The sequence below is a fragment of the Salmo salar genome, chromosome ssa07 (genome assembly GCF_905237065.1).
Source record: "Salmo salar chromosome ssa07, Ssal_v3.1, whole genome shotgun sequence".
Classification (NCBI taxonomy): domain Eukaryota; kingdom Metazoa; phylum Chordata; class Actinopteri; order Salmoniformes; family Salmonidae; genus Salmo; species Salmo salar.
The window spans coordinates 34,142,048-34,160,452 of NC_059448.1; the positions used below are offsets into that span (position 1 = coordinate 34,142,048).

The 18,405-nt window shown below is 41.5% G+C and overlaps 1 protein-coding gene across 1 annotated transcript in view; it reads left to right on the top strand.

Annotated features, from left to right (window-relative positions):
* The window catches only part of LOC106609087 (lysine-specific demethylase 5A), a 93,585-nt gene that overhangs the window by 16,667 nt on the left and 58,513 nt on the right, over positions 1-18,405 (top strand). The window contains exons 5-6 of the mRNA XM_045722508.1: positions 611-790; positions 8,483-8,561. Of these exons, the coding sequence (XP_045578464.1) occupies positions 611-790; positions 8,483-8,561 (259 nt within the window). The remainder of the gene's footprint in view (positions 1-610; positions 791-8,482; positions 8,562-18,405) is intronic.

An 18,405-nucleotide genomic window follows, 5' to 3' on the forward strand; every position in this document is an offset into this window, starting at 1 on the left:
CGCCTCCCTACCTCTGAGGAAGCACAGTTCCAGCTCAGCCCAGTCAAAACTGTTCGCTGCTCTGGCACCCCAATGGTGGAACAAGCTCCCTCACGACGCCAGGACAGCGGAGTCAATCACCACCTTCCGGAGACACCTGAAACCCCACCTCTTCAAGGAATACCTGGGATAGGATAAAGTAATCCTTCTAACCCCCCCCCTTAAAAGATTTAGATGCACTATTGTAAAGTGGTTGTTCCACTGGATATTATAAGGTGAATGCACCAATTTGTAAGTCGCTCTGGATAAGAGCGTCTGCTAAATGACTTAAATGTAAATGTAAATGTACAGAGGGTGGTGCGAACGGCCCAGTACATCACTGGGGCCAAACTTCCTGCCATCCAGGACCTATATACCCCATTCGGCGCATGTGACAAATACAATTTGATTTGAAATGTTACTACTCCCTGCTCTATTCAACCACTCTCCAAGAATCTATCAACCAACATCTTACATCTGCCACAGTAACACCTACCTTACCACCACGTTGTTTTGAAGTGGGTAAGTAGGCCTTCTCCTTCCTCTGTTGCTGACTTTTAACTCTGCTCCCTACCCTCTCTCTCCCCCTCAGAGTATCCACCATCTGTACGAGGAGGGAGATGACGGAGAGGTGCAGGATGAGGGCATGGGGGAAGAGGATGAGGATGAAGAGAACCGAGAGAGGGACAGCCTGAGTGACGGGACTCAGAACAAGGACTGCCCGCTCCCTGAGCAACGCTCCCGCCGTCTGAAGTCCGAGGTCGGTGATGAGGTGATCACTGGAGACTGTTTTTATATTTTATTTTATCACATTCATTTTGATTTCACATGGTGATTTACAAAAAATTATCTGCATTTTTAAACTTCGCTTTTTTGCTTAACCTCTTACATCTAGACGTTCCGCTAGCGGAACACCTGCTCCAATATCCAATGATGGGGGTGGCGCGAAATACAAACTCCTCTAAAATACAAAAACTTCAATTTTTCAAACATATGACTATTTCACAGCATTTTAAAGATAAGACTCTCCTTTATCTAACCACACTGTCCGATTTCAAAAAGGCTTTACAACGAAAGCAAAACATTAGATTATGTCAGCAGAGTACCAAGCCAGAAATAATCAGACACCCATTTTTCAAGCTAGCATATAATGTCACAAAAACCCAGAAGACAGCTAAATGCAACACTAACCTTTGATGATCTTCATCAGATGACAACCCTAGGACATTATGTTATACAATACATGCATGTTTTGTTCAATCAAGTTCATATTTATATCAAAAACCAGCTTTTTACATTAGCATGTGACGTTCAGAACTAGCATACCCCCCGCAAACTTCCGGGGAATTCGCTAACATTTTACTAAATTACTCACAAAAAGCATAACAATTATTTTAAGAATTATAGAGTTTGATTACCTTTTGTTGTCTTCGTCAGAATGCACTCCCAGGACTGCTACTTCAATAACAAATGTTGGTTTGGTCCAAAATAATCCATCGTTATATCCGAATAGCGGCGTTTTGTTCGTGCGTCCCAGACACTATCTGAAATGGTAAATCAGGGTCGTGCGCATGGCGCAATTCGTGACAAAAAAAATCTAAATATTCCATTACCGTACTTCGAAGCATGTCAACCGCTGTTTAAAATCCATTTTTATGCCATCTTTCTCGTAAAAAAGCGATAATATTCCGACCGGGAATCTCCTTTTAGCTAAACTGAGGAAAGTAAACAAAGCTTTCGGTCGACGCGGGCACGAGCCTGAGTCTCACAGTACTGTAACCAGCCACTACCCAAACGCGCTACTTTGTTTCAGCCAGAGCCTGCTAAGCCACGATTCAGCTTTTTACCGCCTTCTGAGACCCTATGGCAGCCGTAGGAAGTGTCACGGGACAGCTAAGATCCTCACTCTTCAATAAACAGAGACAAGAAGAACGACACCTTGTCAGACAGGCCACTTCCTGCCTGAAACCTTGTCAGGTTTTTGCCTGCCAAATGAGTTCTGTTATACTCACAGACACCATTCAAACAGTTTTAGAAACTTTGGAGTGTTTTCTATCCATATGTAATAAGTATATGCATATTCTAGTTACTGGGTAGGAGTGGTAACCAGATTAAATCGGGTATGTTTTTTATCCAGCCGTGAAAATACTGCCCCCTAGCCATAACAGGTTAATGCAACTGCTGTGTCAGGTTTCAAAAAAGCTTTACAGCGAAAGCAGTCTTTGCAATCTGAGTACAGCGCTCAGTCACAAAACCAAACCCACCAATTTGTGGAGTCAACAAAACTCAGAAATAGCATAATAAATACTCACTTACCTTTGATTTTCATCAGAATGCACTCCCAGGAATACCAGTTCCACAATAAATGTTCATTTGTTTCGATAAAGTCCATATTTATGTCCAAATACCTCCTTTTTGTTCGCTTTAAGTCGAGTAACCCAAATGCACTGTGCTCGCGCAGTAAGTTCAGACAAAGTCAAAAAAGTTATATTACAGTTCGTAGAAACATGTCAAACGATGTATAGAATCAATCTTTAGGATGTTTTTATCATAAATATTCCATAATATTCCAACTGGACGATTCCTTTGTCTTCAAAAAAGAAAAGGAACACAGCTAACTCTCACGGGAGTGCGCGCCACTGAGCTCATGTCATTTTCTCAGTCATCTGATTTCAAGACCTCTTATTCTCACCCCATTCACAGTAGAAGCATGAAACAATGTTCTAAAGACTGTTGACATCTAGTGGAAGCCTTAGGATGTGCAAAATGACCCCACAGACACTGTATATTGGATAGGGAATCACTTGAAAAACTACAAACCTCAGATTTCCACACGTCCTGGTTGGATTTTGTCTCAGGTTTTTGCCTGCCATGAGTTCTGTTATACTCACAGACATCATTCAAACAGTTTTAGAAACTGTAGTGTGTTTTCTATCCAAATCTACTAATAATATGCATATCCTACCTTCTGCGCCTGAGTAGCAGGCAGTTTACTATGGGCACGCTTTACATCCGGACGTCAAAATACTGCCCCCTACCCAAGAGAGGTTGACTTGTTTGTGGACTTAATGCACTGGAAATGCATTTAATGGAGATAGGTTCTCATTAGCAAGAGGGCCTTTGCAGCCTGTTTGCTGGCTCTGGATGCGTTAGCTACATCCTCAATAGGCAGAGAGCCTTAGCCTTGCGTGTACTGTGTCTGCCCTTAACATCAACAGAGATCTCTCTTGTCAAATCTGCTCATCACCCTGTGTCATGGGGTCACATGGTTAATGTAATGGAATGATCTTTTCCTCTTGTGTAATTCAGAACAGCCTATTTCTTATTACAAGTGCTGTAGAAATGACCTTAAATTCACTCTCCAAATGGCTTCTCAATGTGGCTGATCAGACCACACAGGGAAGCCACCATAGAAGTCAAAAGTCATACCACCCTTTCTTTTTAAAATCTTTCCTGCTTTTTCCTGCAATTTCCCCAAGAGTGGCGATCAAATTTTCTACCCCTGTCTGTTCTTTCTTACTTTCTTTTCCTTGCCATTATGCTCATGGTGTATAGCATACCTCTTTACTTCGGCCAATGTGGCTATTCCCCACCCTATCAGTCTCTTTTATGATTTGGCAAATTTCAGGCTTCATACCACTCAAGAAGGTTATTTTTAACTGTTGGTGGTAAGGTCCGTCGTCTCCCTGTCTAGGATCTACCAGTCCACTATTAGCATTGAATACGTCTCTCTAAATACTGGCTTACTGTTTCCCCATCCCCTTGTTTACACTCATGTATCTTTGAAAAGTCTGCATGTCTATGGTAATAGTCCCTAAGATTATTACAGAGCTGTGTCAATTTGTCTGCATAATCTCCATCTCCTGCCCATGGTAAAACCGGTTCTCCTCCTTGCCCTGGAACCCAGGCTCCCTTCACTGCTGCCCAGTCTTTCCCCACTATCTGTCGGACAGCCCTTTCCAGTTCTCCTGTATTTAGTTTAAAACTCTCGGTCAATCCCTCCATATCTCTCCTAAACCCTTCTATTTCTGTTTTTGGATGTCCTATTCCCTCAACTGCTCTTGCTACATCTCTCTGAGTCCAGGGTCGATACACTTGTATGGTATCTGATTGATCAGCTTCGCCTGCCCTAGGATTAGGAAGCTCTATGAGAGGACACTGATCCTCCTCCCAATCTGATTGAACCTCCCTCAGCCCTGGCTTATTATATGGTGCCAGTCGCTTTTAAAGGTTAGACTCTCTTGGTTCTGGCTCTTCTTTCCTCTCCCTGGCTATGGCTTGCTCTCTCTGTTCGTGTTCATATCTTTCTCTCCTTTGAGGATTTACCACCCATGTTTGTTCAATTACTGTTATGCTTATTCTCACAATATGTGTGTACTTACTCAATTACTACATTTATTTTCTAATATGTATTCTCACTTTCTATGGGTGTAACCTCCTTCCTCCTGTTTGGAATAATCAGACCTATTTTGCGCGCCTCCGGTAGACCTCGATTATCCCCTCTAAAATGTATTTTGACAGGCGATCTATATTCATACAAATTATACCCCTGACCTTCGATCTTATAAATGTTATTATATTTCGCCTTCCATATTATGTTTTCCGCCTAATATATTATTGACCAGTTATCGTTTAGGTCTCAATATTAGCTCCAATTCTCACAATCTATGTGTGCTTCTATAATTCTGTTATTATACTTAAATTTCACAATCTATGTGTGTGCTCTACTGTTTTCTCACTTACTCCTGTTAGGTAAGTTACGTTAGTCTAGGACTATCTTTATTTCGCCTTTTACATTACGTTTTCCGGCTACTGTACTTCGACCAGTTTTACTGTTAGGTCTTACTGTTAAATACTGTACTTCAACCAGTTTTACATTTAGGTCTTACTGCAACCAGTTTTACATTTAGGTCTTACTGCAACCAGTTTTACATTTAGGTCTTACTGCAACCAGTTTTACATTTAGGTCTTACTGCAACCAGTTTTACATTTAGGTCTTACTGCAAGCAGTTTTACATTTAGGTCTTACTTAGATCTGTGACCCAGTGCCGCCAACACTAGCATAGATACTTTTGTCTTAAACTTTCTCTACATTAGATTATATGGACGGTTTACCCGATACAAATCTTACTTTTTGTTAGTTTTACAGTTAAAATCCTCCCTCACATTTATCTTGACCAATGCTTAATAGGAATTTAATCCAGTACATTCTAAGTACATTTTTAGTAAGTTTAGAATTTAACCCCAAACTAATGAATAAAGATTACTGACCTTATCTTGCAGCTGAGAATTCAATGTAGGTTGGATCTCGTCACCGCTTCTGTCGCATACCAGTTTGCCACTGGCCTGTAAAGAACCCACAGAAAGAGGCCAGGTCTTTAACTTGTTATGGATAGGGGGCCGTATTTTCACGGCCGGATAAAAAACGTACCCGATTTAATCTGATTATTACTCCTGCCCAGAAACTAGAATATGCATATAATTATTAGCTTTGGATAGAAAACACTCCAAAGTTTCTAAAACTGTTTGAATGGTGTCTGTGAGTATAACAGAACTCATTTGGCAGGCCAAAACCTGAGAAGATTCCAAACAGGAAGCGCCCTCTGACTATTTCTTGGCCTTCATGATCATCTCTATCCAAAACAGGGGATCTCTGCTGTAACGTGACATTTTCTAACGCTCCCATAGGCTCTCAGAAGGCACCAGAACGTTGAATGATGACTTTGCAGGCCATGGCTGAAAAACAGTAGAGCATTTGGTAAGTGGTCGATCTGAGAACAATGAGACTGGTGCGCGCGTGCACGAGACAATGTTTTTATTTTCAGTCTTTGAACGAAAACAACGACTCCCGGTCGGAATATTATCGCTTTTTTACGAGAAAAATCGCATAAAAATTGATTTTAAACAGCGTTTGACATGCTTCGAAGTACAGTAATGGAATATTTTGAAATCTTTGTCACGAAACGCGCCGGGCGCGTCAACCTTCTTTACCCTTCGGATAGTGTCTTGAACGCACAACAAAACGCCGCTATTTGTATATAACTATGGATTATTTGGAACCAAACCAACATTTGTTATTGAAGTAGAAGTCCTGGGCGTGCATTCTGACGAAGAACAGCAAAGGTAATCCAATTTTTCTTATAGTAAATCTGAGTTTGGTGAGTACCAAACTTGGTGGGTGTCAAAATAGCTAGCCATGATGGCTGGGCTATCTACTCAGAATATTGCAAAATGTGCTTTCACCGAAAAGCTATTTTAAAATCGGACACCGCAATTGCATAAAGGAGTTCTGTATCTATAATTCTTTAAATAATGTATGTTTTTTGTGAAGGTTTATCGTGAGTAATTTAGTAAATTCACCGGAAGTGTTCGGTGGGAATGCTAGTTCTGAACGTCACATGCTAATGTAAAAAGCTGTTTTTTGATATAAATATGAACTTGATTGAACAAAACATGTATTGTATAACATAATGTCCTAGGAGTGTCATCTGATGAAGATCATCAAAGGTTAGTGCTGCATTTAGCTGTGGTTTTGTTTTTTGTGACATTATATGCTAGCTTGAAAAATGGGTGTCTGATTATTTCTGGCTGAGTACTCTGCTGACATAATCTAATGTTTTGCTTTCGCTGTAAAGCCTTTTTGAAATCGGACAGTGTGGTTAGATAAAGGAGAGTCTTGTCTTTAAAATGGTGTAAAATAGTCATATGTTTGTAAAATTGATGTTTTCGGATTTTCGAGGAGTTTGTATTTCGCGCCACGCCTATCATTGGATATTGGAGCAGGTGTTCCGCTAGCGGAACGTCTAGATGTAAGAGGTTAATCTACAGATATTTCATCCGCCCGTGCCCGGTTTCGGTGTCTCCCTGGACCGACAGGAGCAGATATTGAGTTCCTGAGCTCGAAGGACCAATTTGTTAACGGAATTTTATATCTTAATGATAATAATTAGCAATCAATAAGCCTTGACTAATCCCCAGGGTTTGTAAGACACTGGGTTAATAATTAGGCAAGGACTCAGCTTTCTGCAAAAGGTCTTGTACAGTTTATTCAGAGAATGTTCTGCCCAACATACACAAAGATGTTCATTTTATCCTCTCTCCGCTTACGCACACACATCCACACCCAAAAGTAGATAACCTATGGACACACATACGCACAGACAGTAGGTGAACAGTATCTCTTCCTTGACCTGCTACCACTGTTCCAGCACTGCCTGTTCCTTTCCCCATAGATTAGGAGAACCTTGAAAGCTCCTCCCGGTATCTCACACACCCATGTCTAGACTTGATGGGACTAACGTTCAGTACATTGACTCCGTTTTTTTATCCATGCTACATAACTACTAATTCATAATGGATTATTGATTAATTTACCTTCATTAGATAATTCTCTTATCAGCTTGTTAAATCATCACCCGTTTGGCGAAGTAGGCTATGATTCGATGATAAATTAATATGCACCGCATCGATTGTATGCAACACAGGACAAGCTAGATAAACTAGTAATATCAACCATGTGTAGTTACTAGTTATGTTAAGATTGATTGTTTTTTATAAGATACGTTTAATGCTAGCTAGCACCTTACCTTGGCTCCTTGCTGCACTCGCATAACAGGTAGTCAGCCTGCCACGCAGTCCCCTCGCGGAGTGCAGTGTAATCGGCCATGATCGGTGGCCAAAAATGCCGATTACCGATTGTTATGAAAACTTGAAATCGGCCCCAATTAATCGGCCATTCCGATTAATCGGTCGACCTCTAATCTGTACGCATGTGATGGATAAGATGCATAACGAATATACTGTACACGTGCTAATTTTCATTCCACAACAGTATGCCAATAAACCTATAGACCGACGAGCATTATTTCGCAATGATTTTTAAAAATGTTTTATTATTCCCCCGGAAATTTGCCAGCGCCAATTTTATCGGCTTTTACATTTTTTTTATCTGCCAGAAGCCTGCTATTACAGGTTAACGGAAACCCTGCTAGAGATAGTCCAGTGAACTTACTGTATGGCAATTGTTTTGTGTATTTTGGCATAAAGACATCCAAATTACATGCAATATACAGCAACAAACAAAAAGCCTACAGAAGTATCACCATGGATTCATTGATTATCCAGGCCCAATATCACATTACTGTTGTTGGCTACCTTTTTAATTGAACAGCGACCCAGCTTCTGCCTCTTCATCATGTCCTAGATCCCCCAGCTGTAGTCAGTAGAACTCTCCACGGGGTCAGTGGTTGATGTTTGTCATTCCAACAGGATCTAACTGTTTCCTGGACATCTCTCCAGGACTCTGCATCTGAAATAGACCCTATTCTCTATATAGTACACTACTTTGGGGCCTGCATAATGCTCTGGTCAGAAGTAGTGCACTATATAGAGAAAAGGGTAACATTTTGGACTCATCCCAGGAACGTTCCCTGATGTTGTATTATGTTTTTGTCTCCTCTCCTAGCGGGAAAACAAAGAGCCCAAGACCATGCAGCTCTTTGGCAGTGGTCCCAAGATGGTTGGTTTAGAGATTGTACCGGCTGGTAAGGAACTTAGCAAGTATTTATTTGACTTCACTTATCCAGAGCAGATGCTGCAACGACAAGTGTGTTCATGGATTTTTCGACGATAGACACTCTAGTGCAGGCCGCCTAAGCAGTTTATCGGGACACCTAATTCCAAGCTATATATTTTTTTCATATTTAAAAAAATAAAAATGTATATATACATTTTCGCATGTTAAAACGTTTTTGTGTTTTTAAATAACTTAAACCAGATATAAAGTATGTCGGAAAGATACATGCCCTATACAGTGCATTTAGAATGTATTCAGAACCTTCACTTTTTTTTTTACTGATCTGTGGAAGGGTGCCTAAACATTTCTGCAGCTTTGAAGGTACCCAAGAACACTGCCCTCCATCATTATTACATTGAAGAAGTTTGGAACCACCAAGTGGTAAAGGGCCTTGGACAGGGAGGTGACCATGAACCCAATGGTCACTCTGACAGAGCTCCAGAGTTACTCTGTGGAGATGGGAGAACTGTCCAGAAGCCAACCAGCTCTGCAGCACTCTATCATAAAGGACTGATTGGTGGAGTGGACAGACGTAAGCCACTCCTCAGTAAAAGGCACACAACAGCCCGCTTGGAATTTGCTAAAAGACATCTAAAGGACTCTTAGACCATGAGAAACAAGATTCTCTGGTCTGAAGAAACCAAGATTGAACTCTTTGGCCTGAATGCCAAGCGTCACATCTGGAGGAAACCAGGCACCGCACATCACCAAGCCAATACTGGGGCCCCTCAGGGATGTGTACTTAGTCCCGTCCTGTACTCCCTGTTCACCCACGACTGCGTAGCCATACACGACTCCCAACACCATCAACAGTGGTAGGCCTGAACACCGACAACGATGAGATGGCCTATAGGGAGGTCAGAGAACTGGCGGTGTGGTGCCAGGATAACCTCTCCCTCAATGTGAGCAAGACAAAGGAGCTGATTGTGGACTACAGGAAAAAGCGGGCCGAACAGTCCGCCATTAGCATTGACGGGGCAGTAGTGGAGCGGGTCGAGAGTTTCAAGTTCCTTGGTGTCCACATCACCAGCCAACTATCATGGTCCAAACATACCAAGACAGTTGTGAACAGGGCACGACAAAACCTATTCCCCCTCAGGAGACTGAAAAGATTTGGCATGTGTCCCCATATCCTCAAAGTTCTACAGCTGCACCATCGAGAGCATCCTGACCGGTTGCATCACCGCCTAGTATGGCAAATGCTCGGCATCTGACCATAAGGCGCTACAGAGGGTAGTGTGTACAGCCCAGTACATCACTGAGGCCAAGCTTCCTTGTGGAAAGCCCATAAAATTGTCAGTCTCCAGCCACCCTAGTAATAGACTGTTCTCCCTGCTACCGCACGGCAAGTGGTACCTGAGTGTCAAGTCTAGGACCAAAAGGCTCCTCAAGAGCTTCTACCCCTTCCTCTTTTGTACACTGCTGCTACTCACTGTTTATTATCTATGCATAGTCAGTTCACCCCTACCTACATGTACAAATTACCTCAACTAACCTGTACCCCGCACACTGACTCTGTACCGGTACCCCCTGTATATGGCCTAGTTGTTCTTCTTTCTTTTTTATCATTTGTTTTACTTTAGTCTATTTGGTAAATATTTTCTTAACTCGTCTTGAACTCCATTGTTGGTTAAGGGCTTGTAACTAAGCATTTCATGGTAAGGTCTACACTTGTTGAATTCGCCGCATGTGACAAAGTTTGATTTGATACCATTCCTACGGTGAAGCATGGTGGTGGCAGCGTCATGCTTAGGGGATGTATTTCAGGGGCAGGGACTAGTCGACCAGTCTGGATTGAGGGAAAGCTGAACGGAGCAATGTACAGCGTTTCCTGACAACCTGCTCTAGACCTCAGACTGGTGCGACGGTTCACCTTCCAACAGGACAACGACCTGAAGCACACAGCCAAGACAATGCAGGAGTGGCTTCGGGACAAGTCTCTGAATATTCTTAACCTCTATGGGCTAGGTGGGACGCTAGCGTGCCACCCGTGGTGCACTCCATCAACAGCAGGTGCATTTCAAGAGCGGCAAATTTGAATCCAAATAAATGTCAAAATTCAAATTTTTCAAACATACAACTATTTTACACCCTTTGAAAGATAAACATCTCCTTAATCTAACCACGTTTTACGATTTCAAAAAGGTTTTACGGCGAAAGCATAAATTAGGAGTATGTTAGGACAGTACATTTACAAGAGTTGTGTGTAATGTTTTGTCAAGTCAAAGACAGGGTCACCAAAACCATAAAACCAGCTAAAATGATGCACTAACCTTTTACAATCTCCATCAGATGACACTCCTAGGACATTATGTTAGACAATGCATGCATTTTTAGTTCTATCAAGTTCATATTTATATCCAAAAACAGCGTTTTACTATGGCATTGATGTTGAGGAAATCGTTTCCCTCCAATAACCGGCAGTCAAGTCAGCGTCACAAATTAAATAATTAAAATTAGAAAACATTGGTAAAATATTATATTGTCATTTAAAGAATTATAGATTTACATCTCTTGAACGCAATCAACTTGCCAGATTTAAAAATAACCTTACTGGGAAATCACACTTTGCAATAATCTGAGCACTGCGCCCAGAAAAATACGCGTTGCGATACAGACTAGACGTCATGTTGGGGAGATCTAAAATCGAAAATACTATGTAAATAATCCATTACCTTTGATTCTCTTCATCAGATGTCACTTCCAGGTATCACAGGTCCATAACGAATGTAGTTTTGTTCAAAAAAGCTCATCATTTATGTCCAAAAATCTCCGTCTTGTTAGCACATGATCTAAGCCAGCCGGACTTCTCGTCATGAACGAGGGGAAAAAATATATTTACGTTCGTTCAAACATGTCAAACGTTGTATAGCATAAATCATTAGGGCCTTTTTAACCAGAACATGAATAATATTCAAGGTGGACGAATGCATACTCTTTTATAACGTATTGGAACGAGGGTACCCAACATGAACTCGCGCGCCAGGTGTCTAATGGGACATCATCGTTCCATGGCTCTTGTTCGGTCAGATCTCCCTCCAGAAGACTCAAAACACTTTGTAAAGGCTGGTGACATCTAGTGGAAGCAATAGGAAGTGCCAAAATATTCCTCAGCCCCTGTGTTTTTCAATGGGATAGGTTTAAAGTCAATACAACACATCAGGTATCCACTTCCTGTCAGAAAATGTCTCAGGGTTTTGCCTGCCAAATGAGTTCTGTTATACTCACAGACACCATTCAAACAGTTTTAGAAACTTTAGAGTGTTTTCTATCCATATATTATAAGTATATGCATATTCTAGTTACTGGGTAGGATTAGTAACCAGATTAAATCGGGTACATTTTTTTTATCCAGACGTGCAAATGCTGCCCCCTAGCCCTAACAGGTTAAGTGGCCCAGCCAGAGACCCCAAATTATCTTTAAAACTGCAGCATTTCCTTTCAGCTCCATGGCAAAATGTGTAGAATTGCAGAAAATTAACTTTAAAACTGCAAAAGGGTACCTTGTGCGGCTGCTCGGGCATGGAAACCCATTTCGTGAAGCTCCCGACAAACAGTTACTTTGCTGACGTTGCTTCCAGATGCAGTTTGAAACTCTAGTGAGTGTTGCAACCGAGGACAGAAGTTTTTTTTTTTTAACGTGCTACGATGTTCTGCACTCGGCAGTCCCTTTCTGTGAGCTTGTTGGGCCTACCACTTCGCGGCTGAGCCGTTGTTGCTCCTAGACGTTTCCACTTCACAATACCAGCACTTACAGTTGACCGGGGCAACTTAGCAGGGCAGAAATTTGACTAACTTGTTGAAGAGGTGTCATCCTAAGACTGTGCCATGTTGAAAGTCACTGAACACTTCAGTAAGGCCATTCTACTACCAATATTTGTCTATGGAGATTGCATGGCTGTGTGCTCAAAAGTTTGGACACCTACTTATTCCTGGGTTTTTCTTTGTTTTTACTATTTTCTACATTGTAGAATAGTAGTGAAGATATCAAAACTATAAAATAACACATGGAATCATGTAGTAACCAAAAAAGTGTTAAACAAATCAACATATTTTTCTTCAAATAGCCTTGACAGCTTTGCACACTCTTGGCATTCTCTGAACCAGCTTCATGAGGTAGTCAACTGGAATGCTTTTCAATTAACAGGTGTGCCTTGTTAATTTGTGGGATTTCTTTTCAATTCTTAATGCGTTTGAGCCAATCAGTTATTGTGACAAGGTAGGGGTGGTATACAGAAGATGGCCCTATTAGGTAAAAGACCAAGTCCATATTATGGTAAGAACAGCTCAAATAAACAAAGAGAAATGACAGTCCATCATTACTTTAACCTGTTAGGGCTAGGGGGCAGCATTGACACGGCTGGATAAAAAACATACCCGATTTAATCTGGTTACCACTCCTACTCAGTAACTAGAATATGCATATACTTATTACATATGGATAGAAAACACCCTAAATTTTCTAAAACTGTTTGAATGGTGTCTGTGAGTATAACAGAACTCAAATGGCAGGTCAAAACCTGAGAGATTCCTTTACAGGAAGTGGCCTGTCTGACCATTTGTTGAACTTCTTTTCCATCTCTATCATTTACTAAGGATCTCTGCTCTAACGTGACACTTCCCACGTCGTCCATAGGCGCTCAGAGCCCGGGAAAAAACAGAATGTCGTCATTCCAGCCCCAGGCTGAAACACATTATCGCCTTTCTCAAGTGGCCGATCAAGAGACACTAGCTTATGCGCGTGACCGCGACCGCCCCCGCCTTTGGGATTTTTTCCTCTGTTTGCCGAAAAGGAGATTCCCTGTCGGAATATTATCGCTTTTCTACGAGAAAAATGTCGTAAAAATTGATTTTAAACAGCGGTTGACATGCTTCGAAGTACGGTAATGGAATATTTAGAATTTTTTTTGTCACGAATTGCGCCATGCGCGCGACCCTTCTTTACCATTTCGGATAGTGTCTGGAACGCACGAACAAAACGCCGCTATTCGGATATAACGATGGATTATTTTGGACCAAACCAACATTTGTTATTGAAGTAGCAGTCCTGGGAGTGCATTCTGACGAAGACAACAAAAGGTAATCAAACTTTTATAATAGTAAATATGATTATGGTGAGTGCTAAACTTGCCGGGTGTCTAAATAGCTAGCCCGTGATGCCTGGGCTATGTACTTAGAATATTGCAAAATGTGCTTTCACCAAAAGCTATTTTAAAATCGGACATATCGAGTGCATAGAGGAGGTCTGTATCTATAATTCTTAAAATAATTGTTATGCTTTTTGTGAACGTTTATCGTGAGTAATTTAGTAAAATGTTAGCGAATTCCCCGGAAGTTTGCGGGGGGTATGCTAGTTCTGAACGTCACATGCTAATGTAAAAAGCTGGTTTTTGATATAAATATTAACTTGATTGAACAAAACATGCATGTATTGTATAACATAATGTCCTAGGGTTGTCATCTGATGAAGATCATCAAAGGTTAGTGTTGCATTTAGCTGTCTTCTGGGTTTTTGTGATATTATATGCTAGCTTGAAAAATGGGTGTCTGATTATTTCTGGCTTGGTACTCTGCTGACATAATCTAATGTTTTGCTTTCGTTGTAAAGCCTTTTTGAAATCGGACAGTGTGGTTAGATTAACGAGAGTCTTGTCTTTAAATAGCTGTAAAATAGTCATATGTTTGAGAAATTGAAGTAATAGGATTTTTAAGGTTTTGAAAATCGCGCCACAGGCTTCAAGTGGCTGTTACGTAGGTGGGACGAATTCGTCCCGCCTAGCCCATAGAGGTTAGAGTTACTTGCCTCAGAAAATTCAGCCCAAATATATGCTTCACAGAGAAAAAGTAACAGACACATCTCAACATCAACTGTTCAGAGGAGACTGCGTGAATCAGGCCTTAATAGTTGAATTGCTGCAATGAAAGCACTACTGAAGGACACCAATAAGAAGAGCAGACTTGCTTGTGCCAAGAAGCACAGGAAATGGACATTAGACCGGTGGAAATCTGTCCTTTGGTCTGAGTCCAAATTGGAGATTTTTGGTTCAAACCGCCATGTCTTTGTGAGACCAGAGTAGGTGAACAGATGAGCTCTGCATGTGTGTTTCCCATCGTGAAGCATGGAGGAGGAGGGGTGATGGTGTGAGGGTGCTGTGCTGGTTACACGGTCTGTGATTTATTTAGAATTCTAGGCACACATTCAGCATGGCTACCACAGCATTCTGCAGCGATACGCCATCCCATCTGGTTTGTGCTTAGTCCCACTATCATTTGTTTTCAACAGGACAATGACCAAACACACCTCCAGGCTGTGTAAGGGCTATTTGACCAAGGAGAGTGATGGAGTGCTGCATCAGATTTATTTAATAATAATTTTTAAAAAATCACCTTTGTTTAACCAGGTAGGCCAGTTGAGAACAAGTTCTCAATTACAACTGTGACCTGGCCAAGATAAAGCAAAGCAGTGCATCACAAACAACAACAGTTACACATGGAATAAACAAACGTACAGTTAATAATACAATAGAAAAGTGTATATACAGTGTGTGCAAATGAGGGAAGATTAGGGAGATAAGGCAATAAATAGGTCGTAGTGGCTAAGTAATTTCAATTTAGCAATTAAACACCGGAGTGATAGATGTGCAGAAGATGAATGTGCAAGTAGAGATACTTGGGTGCAAAGGAGCAAAACAAACCAATAACAATATGGGGATGAGGTAGCTGGATGGGCTATGTACAGGTGCAATGATCTGTAAGCTGCTCTGACATCAGATGCTTAAAGTTACTGAGGGAGGTATAAGACTCCAGCTTCACTGATTTTTGCAATTCGTTCCAGTCATTGGCAGCAGAGAACTGGAAGGAAAGGTGGCCAAAGGAGGAATTGGCTTTTGGGTTGACCAGTAAAATATAGCTGCTGGAGCGCGTGCTACGGGTGGGTGCTGCTATGGTGATCAGTGAGCTGAGATAAGGCGGGCTTTACCAAGCAAAGATTTATGGATGACCTGGAGCCAGTGGGTTTGGCGACAAATATGAAGCAAGGGCCAGCCAACGAGAGCATACAGGTCGCAGTGGTGGGTAGTATATGGGGCTTTGGTGATAAAACGGATGGCATCGTGAAAGACTGCATCCAATTTTCTGAGTAGAGTGTTGGAGGCTATTTTGTAAATGACATCGCCGAAGTCAAGGATCGGTAGGATAGTCAGTTTTACGAGGGTATGTTTGGCAGCATGAGTGAAGGATGTTTTGTTGCAAAATTGGAAGCCGATTGTAGATTTAATTTTGGATTGCAGATGCATAATGTGAGTCTGGAAGGAGAGTTTACAGTCTAACCAGACACCTAGGTATTTGTAGTTGTCCACATAGTCTTAGTCAGAAGCGGGCAGGTGTGGGCAGCGATCGGTTGAAGAGCATGTATTTAGTTTTACTTGCATTTAAGAGCAGTTGGAGGCCACGGAAGGAGAGTTGTATGGCATTGAAGCTCATCTGGAGGTTAGTTAACCTCTTGGGGCTAGGTGGGACGCTAGCGTGCCACCCGTGGTGCACTCCATCAACAGCAGGTGCATTTCAAGAGCGGCAAATTTGAATCCAAATAAATGTCAAAATTCTAATTTTTCAAAAATACAACTATGTTACACCATTTGAAAGATAAACATCTCCTTAATCTAACCACGTTTTACGATTTCAAAAAGGTTTTACGGCGAAAGCATAAATTTAGAGTATGTTAGGACAGTACATTTACAAGAGTTGTGTGTAATGTTTTGTCAAGTCAAAGACAGGGTCACCAAAACCATAAAACCAGCTAAAATGATGCACTAACCTTTTACAATCTCCATCAGATGACACTCCTAGGACATTATGTTAGACAATGCATGCATTTTTAGTTCTATCAAGTTGATATTTATATACAAAAACAGCGTTTTACTATGGCATTGATGTTGAGGAAATCGTTTCCCTCCAATAACCGGCAGTCAAGTCAGCGTCACAAATTAAATAATTAAAATTAGAAAACATTGGTAAAATATTATATTGTCATTTAAAGAATTATAGATTTACATCTTTTGAACGCAATCAACTTGCCAGATTTAAAAATAACCTTACTGGGAAATCACACTTTGCAATAATCTGAGCACTGTGCCCAGAAAAATACGCGTTGCGATACAGACTAGACGTCATGTTGGGGAGATCTAAAATCGAAAATACTATGTAAATAATCCATTACCTTTGATTCTCTTCATCAGATGTCACTTCCAGGTATCACAGGTCCATAACGAATGTAGTTTTGTTCAAAAAAGCTCATCATTTATGTCCAAAAATCTCCGTCTCGTTAGCACATGATGTAAGCCAGCCGGACTTCTCGTCATGAACGAGGGGAAAAAATATATTTCCGTTCGTTCAAACATGTCAAACGTTGTATAGCATAAATCATTAGGGCCTTTTTTAACCAGAACATGAATAATATTCAAGGTGGACGAATGCATAGTCTTTTATAACGTATTGGAACGAGGGTACCCAACATGAAGTAGCGCGCCAGGTGTCTAATGGGACATCACCGTTCCATGGCTCTTGTTCGGTCAGATCTCCCTCCAGAAGACTCAAAACACTTTGTAAAGGCTGGTGACATCTAGTGGAAGCAATAGGAAGTGCCAAAATATTCCTAAACCCCTGTGTTTTTCAATGGGATAGGTTTAAAGTCAATACAACACATCAGGTATCCACTTCCTGTCAGAAAATGTCTCAGGGTTTTGCCTGCCAAATGAGTTCTGTTATACTCACAGACACCATTCAAACAGTTTTGGAAACTTTAGAGTGTTTTCTATCCATATATAATAAGTATATGCATATTCTAGTTACTGGGTAGGATTAGTAACCAGATTAAATCGGGTAAAAATTTTTTATCCAGACGTGCAAATGCTGCCCCCTAGACCCAACAGGTTAACACAGTGTCCAAAGACGGGCCAGAATTATACAGAATGGTGTCATCTGTGTAGAGGTGGATCAGAGAATCTCCAGCAGCAAGAGCGACATCATTGATGTATACAGAGAAAAGAGTCGGCCCGAGAATAGAACCCTGTGGCACCCCCATGGAGACTGCCAGAGGTCCGGACAACAGGCCCACCGATTTGACACACTGAACTCTATCTGAGAAGTAGTTGGTGAACAAGGTGAGGCAGTCATTTGAGAAACCAAGGCTGTTGAGTCTGCCGATTAGAATGTGGTGATTGACAGAGTCGAAAGCCTTGGCCAGGTCAATGAATACGGATGCACAGTATTGTCTTTTATCGATGACAGGTATATCGTTTAGGACCTTGAGCGTGGCTGAGGTGCACCCATGACCAGCTCGGAAACAAGATTGCATTGCGGAGAAGGTACGGTGGGATTCGAAATGGTCGTTGAGCTGTTTGTTAGTACGCAAGTATGAACACCATGGGTCCACACAGCTGTCATACCGCTCAGGAAGGAGACGCGTTCTGTCTCCTAGAGATGAACGTACTTGGTACAAAAAGTGCAAATCAATCCCAGAACAGCAGTAAAGGACCTTGTGAAGATGCTGGAGGAAACGGGTACAAAAGTATCTATATCCACAGTAAGACAAATCCAATATCGACAATTTAATGGCCGCTTAGGAATGAAGAAGCCACTGCTCCAAAACCTCCATAAAAAAAGCCAGACTATGGTTTGCAACTGCACATGGGGACAAATATCGTACTTTTTGGAGAAATGTCCTCTGGTCTGATGAAAAAAAAATAGAACTGTTTGGCCATAATGACCATCGTTATGTTTGGAGGAAGAAGGGGGGGGGGGGGGACGCTTGC